This window comes from Penaeus monodon, chromosome 42, assembly GCF_015228065.2.
Source record: "Penaeus monodon isolate SGIC_2016 chromosome 42, NSTDA_Pmon_1, whole genome shotgun sequence".
NCBI lineage: Eukaryota > Metazoa > Arthropoda > Malacostraca > Decapoda > Penaeidae > Penaeus > Penaeus monodon.
This window is the reverse complement of record NC_051427.1, coordinates 28,222,551-28,230,011: the sequence shown is the minus strand read 5'-3', so window position 1 is coordinate 28,230,011 and position 7,461 is coordinate 28,222,551. Positions and strand designations below refer to the sequence as shown.

Below are 7,461 nucleotides of genomic sequence, written 5' to 3'. Positions count from 1 at the left end.
TCTATTATTATTATTACTATTATTATTATCATTATTATCATCATTATTACTATTATTATTGTTATACGATTATTATTACTATTATTGTTGTTACGATTATCATTATTATTATGATTATCATTAGAACTATTATTATTATTACAATCATCATTGCCATTATTATCATCATCATTATTATCATTATCATTATCATTATTATCATTATCATTATCATTATTATTATTATCACTTTTGTTATGATAATAATATTAATAATGATAATAATAATACTAATAACAACAACAACAACAACAACAACAATAATAATAATAATAATAATAATGATAATAATAATAATAATAATAATAATAATAATAATAATAATAATAATAATAATAATAATAATAGTAATTATAATAATGATAATGACGATATTGTTATCATTATTCTTATCATTATTGTTATTCCCGCACCTCAAACGAATGCCAAATAACAGTGCCTTCTGCCCCTCCCTCAGGCCAGGTCCTGCGGGTCCACAAACTGGTGCTCCTGGCATCCTCGGCCCACTTCGAGCGCATCCTGCAGGCGTCGCCGGAGGGGCAGCAGCCGGTCATCATCATGGACGGCACGCGCTACGCTGACCTGAGGGCACTGGTCGACTACATGTACCGTGGCGAGGTCAACATCGAGCAGGACCAGCTCTCCTCGCTGCTCAAGACGGCCGAGACGCTGAAGGTGAGGCCGCGGGAAGGGAAGGGGATGCGGCTGTGGTGGTTGTAGGAGAAGTGGTTGGAGAAATGGTTGTAGAAGGAGTTGTAGAGGGGGTTGCTGTGGTGGTGGCAGTTGTGGTTGTAGGAGATGTGGTTGTAGAAGCGGTTGTAGGAGACGTGGTTGTAGAAGTGGTTGTAGGAGATGTGGTTGTAGAAACGCTTGAAGGAGATGTGGTTGTAGAAATGGTTGTATATGTTGTAGAAATGGTTGTAGATGTTGTAGAAATGGTTGTAGATGTTGTAGAAATGGTTGTAGATGGGGTTGTAGGAAGGGTTGTAGGAAATGTGGTTGTAGGTGTGGTGGTTAAAAGAGAAGTGATTCTGGGAGTGATCTTTGGTTGTAGAAGGGTTGTAATTGTGGTGGGAGAAGGGGCATTGGTTGTAGTTTGGTGAGAGAAGAATCAGTTGTGGAGGGAGTACTTGTAGTATTCGAAGGGGTTGCAGTGTAGTGGGTGAAGGATTCATTACAGTTATAAAAAGTGGTTGTAGTTATGGTATTAGACGAACAGTTGTAATTGTAGAAAGAGATTGTAGTGGGTGCAGTTGTCGTGGTAGAAATAGTTGTAGTTGTTAAAAGGGTGGTTATAGCAGAAGTAATGGCAGAAGTTTTTTTTAGTTGCCGTGATAGAAGGAGCAGCGATTGTAGTTGTAGTCATAAAGAGAGTAGCTTCAGTTGTAGTGGAGAAGGGAGAATGGTTGTATTTGTGGTTTTAGGAGGAGAAGTGGTTGTAGTTGCAAAAGAAGGAGTAGTTGCAGTTGTAGAAAGGTGTTGCAGTCAAGTTGTAGTAGAAGAAATAATTGTGGTTGTAGAAGTAGAATTAGTAGTTGCAGGTTGTGGTAAGAGAGCAATTAAGAACTCGAAGTAGTTGACTGCATCGGGGTTGCAGGCGCGGCTGTTAGGCGGGCATTATAGGCTAAAAAATAGTTATAATAACAGAAATTGAAGTAGTAAATGCAATATGCCTGATGAGAGTAATAAATGTAGTAGTAGTAACAGTATTATTATTAGTGAATATTTTTTTAAATATTTATCTAATGTACTTTCTTCCTAATCAAATGGAATAGCCTTGCCTTCGAATAAATCAACCAGAATAGAAGCTTCAAGCTAGAAATGTGCCCCTGTCGCACTTAATGGTTGTTATTTTTCGTTTTATGTATTGTCGTTATCATTATCATTATCCTTTTTATTGATGATACGATAATGGCGTTGTTGCTGTTGTTGCTGTAACCGTTGCCGGCGCCCGCAGATCAAGGGGCTGGCGGACGTGGCGAGCAAGGAGGAGGACGACGGCGGCGGGAAGGAGCGCCTCCGGGACAACGGCGGCTCGTCCTCGACGCCGCCCCCGGCCAAGAGGCCCAAGCAGTCGCCCGGGGACTCCGCCCTCCCGCCAGGGGGACCCGACGTCCGCGACCACAGAGGGACCAACTCGAGGGATGGCCTCCGACCCGACCTGCGCGACCTGCGCGACCTCCCCCACTTCAGCATGGTCCCCAGCGGCTACTCGCGGCGGCCGGCGTCCCCTCCGGCGCCGCCGCTGCCCACCGCCGCCTCGCTCACGCCGGCGCGCTCCCTCCTCTACACGTCCTCGCTCATGTCCCGCCCGACGTCCAAGAGCCCCGGCCCGCCCCTCCCGGCGCCGCCCTTCTTCCCCAGCGGCCTGGTGAGACCTCGGTCCCGCACCCGCAGTACGACCCCACGGCGGGCTCCAGCCTCCTGCCGCCGCGCACGTCGCCGCAGTCGCCGGTGCCCGACCCCAAGATGGTGCAGCAGCTCGGGTGAGTCTCCGCCTCCGGCGATGCCCGGACGCGCTTTGCTTTGGGTTGGAGTGATTATCGTGGTATAATAGATATGGTAAAAAATAAATAAATAAATAGATAAAATTAAATAGATAAATGAATAAAAAAAGGCTGATAGTTTTAACGATGTTGATATATTGAATGTTCCAATAACAACGTTTGAGACTTTCCCGGCTCCCTATTAACCTGTTGCTTCCTTGGTCGCCAGCGTCCCTCCCTTCGGCCTGCCCTTTTCTCTGCCGCTCCTTCATGATTCCAAAAAGATGATGGAGAGAAACGCCCACAAACTGGCGCCCGCGTCCCACTACGACGCCCACGACGACAAGGACCGCCCGCCGCCCGTGTGGCCTCCGCGGGGCGCCTCCGACCTCGACATGGAGCGGGAGCGGGAGAGGGAAAGGGAGAGAGAAAGGGAGAGGGAGAGAGAGCGGGAGAAGGAAAGAGAACGCGAAAGGGAAAGAGAGCGCGAGAGAGAAAGAGAGAGAGACAGAGAACTGGAGAGGGAACGGGAGAGGGAGACCCAGCGATTATTAGACCGCGAAAGGGAGAGGGAGAGGGAGAAAGAGAGGGAAAGGGAAGGGGAGAAGACCATTCATAACGAGAGCCACAACGGCACGGGCGCGAAGGACCCGGATCGGCGGCAGGAGGACGAGAAGTCCTTCAGTCCCAAGGACAAGGACGACCACTCGCCCTCGGGAGGTGAGTGCCCTTCCGCCTTCGACTCCCCTTTATTCCTTCACCAAATCTAGGAGTTGAATTTAGTTCGGATTAACGTATCTGACCCTTTAACCTCTACTTATCTACATATCATTTAGCTTAGTTGTAGATATTTTTTTTCTTTTAAATAGCATTATTATGCTTACCCCCTCCCAATCCCCTGACCACCCCCCACCGCCTCTCCCACCAGATTCCGTGATCAGCAAGACCGAGCTCCTGACCCCCGAGGGTGATGTGGACGAGGACGACGACAACACCAACACCACCACCACGACCACCACCACCACCACGGGCCGCGACACCACCGCCTCGGAGATCACCACCACCGGCTCCCGTCAGAGGAACCTGTCCACGTCCTCGTCAGGCAACACGTCAACAGGTAGGCGCGGTCGGCGAGAGGGCCCTCGACGTGCCTGACGAAGGGAAAGGGACGCGAGGCCTGTGGGTCGGTCCTCGACATCCTCCCTTTTTCCCTTTTTGTTTACTCTTGCATTCTTTTTTTTCATTCCTGCATTTTTTTTTCTGAGGGGGATAAGAAGTGGGGTAATGAGACAAAAAAAAAAAAGAGTTATTTCCTATGTGATCTCTCTTCCTGTTTTAGTCCCCCCCCCTTCTTCTTTCCTGTTTGTTTGCGTTTTCTGTAGTTTTTAAGGCTTTGTTGTTGTTTTTTTTTTTTCTCTGTGCCTCTGCTTTGCTCCGCACTTATCTCTCTAGAAGTATCTTAAATTATTTTCTTTTGTTGTTATTTTATTTTTGGTAAATTTTCCAGTTCCTTTTTTAGATAAATCTGATTGCTAGCAAAGGAGTAGTGAGTGAAATTAGTGATGACTAGAATGCATGATTTAGCTTTTATGATTCTGTACAGTACTGTATTATAATTTACTTTTCTAGCATTTGTTTAAAGTTCTGTAGATTTTTTCTGATTCTAGTTCCGATTTATTATAATTTTATGCACATATTTTAAGTTTGTAAAAAAAGGAGAATAGAGAATAGAATGTAGTTTATATTATCTCTGAGACTTGTGCTTCAACCCTCTAATCTGCCTGCTTAGAGAGCACTTGCTTTGGGCTTGTCCGGTGCATGGCGCTGCATGTTGCATGAAAAGGCGAGAAAGAACACCACAGTAAGAGCGACCTGTGAGCCTCAGGTCAAGGTACTCGGAGAACCAGTCTAACCTGTGCCCCGCCCCCGCCGACGCCCCCGGCCGCCGCATGGCAGGGCGGGCGGCGGCGCTTGGGCGCGGGCGGCATCTTGACGCACTAAAGCCTCGGGTGGCTGCTTACTGGTGGTGTTGTTTCTTGCAGAGTGTGTGGTGTGGGGCGAGGGGGATACAAGAGGGGGGGCGCCCTCCCCCCTGTTAGAGGGGGGCGAGGAACCCCCCGCGCCCCCTGGAGGGTGGGTGTGCTCCACCTGTGGGCAGGGCCACGCGTCCCTGGCGGAACTACGAAGCCACTGGTCCGAGCACGCCCGCGGGCGGCACGTGTGCGGGTTGTGCGGGGCGTCGTACTCGGTGCAGAGCTCGCTGGCGCGCCACGTCCGCACCGACCACGCGCAGCGGCGGCGAGTGTTCACCTGCGCCCTCTGCGGCTCCACCTTCAAACACAACTTCAGCAGAAACTTGCACCTGCGGACCGTGCACAGACTTAACATTCCAAACAATAGGAAGGCAGACGCCCCCGCCTCATCCAGCCCGTAGCACGAGGCCCGTCCCTTGTAGTGTAGTGTAGTGTACGTAGTGGAGACCCAACGTTGAGTTTGCTACTGTTTCTTTATTGCTTTCTGCCTTTTATTTGGTTTTATGTAGAGTTTGCTTTCACTTTTCGTACAGTTGAGTTTTTGCCTTTTTCTTCTGGATTTTGTTTGCATATGCATTTGCTTCTTCACTTTTTATTTTCGTGACGTGAGGGAAGCAAAGTACTGATTTCTCTCTGTGTTCCTTCCAGCTGAGTTGGTGAAGTGCCCTTACTGCCCCCGCTCATACCGCCACCAGAACAACCTGCGGACCCACATCCGGTGTTTCCACAAGGGCGTGCGGATCCCGTGCCCGATCTGCCACCGCGGGTTCACCCGCTGGTTCACGGTTCGCTGCCACATAGCGCGCGAGCACCAGAACGTGGACTTCTCCCGCCCGGAGGCCCTTCCGGCCCAGCTGCGCCGCGCCCTGTACCCTCCGTATCCGGAGTAGTGGCCGTCCGTCCCTGATCACGTCAGACTCCTGCCCCGGCTGCCGCTGCCCACGACGGCGCCGACGACGCAGGGCTCCCCGCCGTCCACGCCGACGCCCCACCGGCCAGACGACGCCCGCTGCCCCCCGCGCAGGAGGGGGGCGGGGTCGGGGGAGCCCGCGGCGAGAGTCCGAGTGACGCGACGCGGCGAAGAGTCTGGGTGATACTTGGTGCTCTGTGTACAGAACGGCCCCCGAGGCCCCGATGGTATCCATGTGTACAGCTGGCCGAGCACCAGACGACGACGAAGGACCGCCCGGGTGCTCGCCAGCCTCCAGTGTTGTTGGTATGCTGTAGGCGACGCTAGTGATAGTCACACTGTGGACTCGCGCTTGGGTCTTTAGCTGTGCTTGTGAAGCACGCTAAACTGTGTTATGTATGGTCCATGGCCGGTGTTCTCGTAGCTTCAAGTGTGCTAATATCATAACCCCAATACCATAGTGTAAGCGTGGAGTCGTATTATGGACCTTGTTAACTGTAGGTTTTATTTGAAATGGTTATATTTTATAGAAGATTAATCACGAACCCAAGAAAGGGAAGGTATGTTTCTTCTGTTCATAATCTAGTGAATGATTTCTGGTGTGGGTGCCTTATGCTCAACAAAGCAAGCATGCACAAGATGTTTGTAGATGTACAGTATTATTTTTATAGCTGCCATCATTATCCCTCCAACAAAGCACGAGCGGTCAGAGCCGGGGAAGCAGGGGTCCCTCACAAGGACCTCAGCCCTGAAGTGTGTCAGGGAAACCAAGAGGGCAGGGAGGGACCTGGTTATCAATGTTCCTCTTTTGCAAATGCGGCGTCGAACTTCCTCTGCGAAAGCAAGGCAAGTTTAGCACCTTTTTTTTTCTTTTATTTTCGTTTTCGTACAGCAGATGTGTTGTCTGTGTGTTCATGGGTTTACCTCCCTGCCCTGGGTATTGCAGGGGACGAAATACTATATATATATGTCTAAAAAAAAAGAGAAAAAAAGAAGAAAACCCTGCATGAATTATAAGAACAAGTTACTCAGGTATCCACGTTGGGTCAAGCACCCGGTCTTATCTACCTCATGTTTCGTATCCTTCTAGTTGTTATTGCACCTTTGCTAGCTCACGCGAAGTTTCCTTTCCTGGAGGAAGCTTACTACACGCCTCATGATATAGCAGATTTTAGTACCCCATGACTCTGTTGGAGTATCTTCCAGGTCAAACGTACAAAACTACAGAAACTATATTTTCTAGACTCGGAATCTGGAATTGCTGACGTGTACCTTAGTCAACTAGGCCTAATGTATGACTTGAATGCTCACGGATAAATCAGTACTTAGTCATAATGTAAAAGCTGCGGAATATTTATTTAGTGTTGCCGAGTAGATGCCCCGCAGTCCCGTTGAAGCCAAAGCAATCTGGAAAAGGAAGAAAATGAAAGAAAGAAAGCGTCAAGAAGCAGTTAAATACCTTAAGAACGGACATCGTGATGATGGTCCGTCGCGTCAGCCTATCAAGATTTTTTCAGGGATTTAGAGAGAAAGAAAAATAGAATATTAAAACAAACTAACTCATAACGAGCTCAGGAAACAAAGACGTGTACCCATACCCCTTCCCCCCTCCCCCTCTCCCCCTTTGCTCCTTCTTTCAGCGTAGTTCGTAAAAAAAAAAGAGTAAAATGGCGTAGTTGAGTAAAGTGAAACAAAGAAGGAATGCAAGAACGAGATTTCGATGTCTTTTTTGAATGACAACAAGAGAGAAAGGAGAGATTTAACGAAACATTTTCTTTCTTTTTTTCTTCGAGGAAGAAATCAATCAGCGTTGCATTTCCTAGTTGATATACATAAATCTATATATATATATCTATTTTTCTCCGTGTAGTAGTTTGACGTTGCTCAAAGAAGAGGATGCATGACACTGACCCATCCAACGATTTCGGTGATAAGGGTGCTCTGAATACATTTTTACCCCCCCCCCCCTCGAAAACTCCGCCCTCTCTCGCCC

At 48.6% G+C, this 7,461-nt stretch overlaps 1 protein-coding gene across 1 annotated transcript in view; it reads left to right on the top strand.

The window, feature by feature from the left end:
* Positions 1-6,883, top strand: part of LOC119599467 (sex determination protein fruitless-like) — a 42,672-nt gene extending 35,789 nt beyond the window's left edge. Inside the window, 6 exon segments of the mRNA XM_037949256.1 lie at positions 497-714; positions 1,997-2,420; positions 2,423-2,525; positions 2,755-3,245; positions 3,454-3,642; positions 5,207-6,883. Of these exon segments, the coding sequence (XP_037805184.1) occupies positions 497-714; positions 1,997-2,420; positions 2,423-2,525; positions 2,755-3,245; positions 3,454-3,642; positions 5,207-5,448 (1,667 nt within the window). The 3' untranslated portion in view covers positions 5,449-6,883.
* Positions 6,884-7,461: the final 578 nt, after the last annotated feature.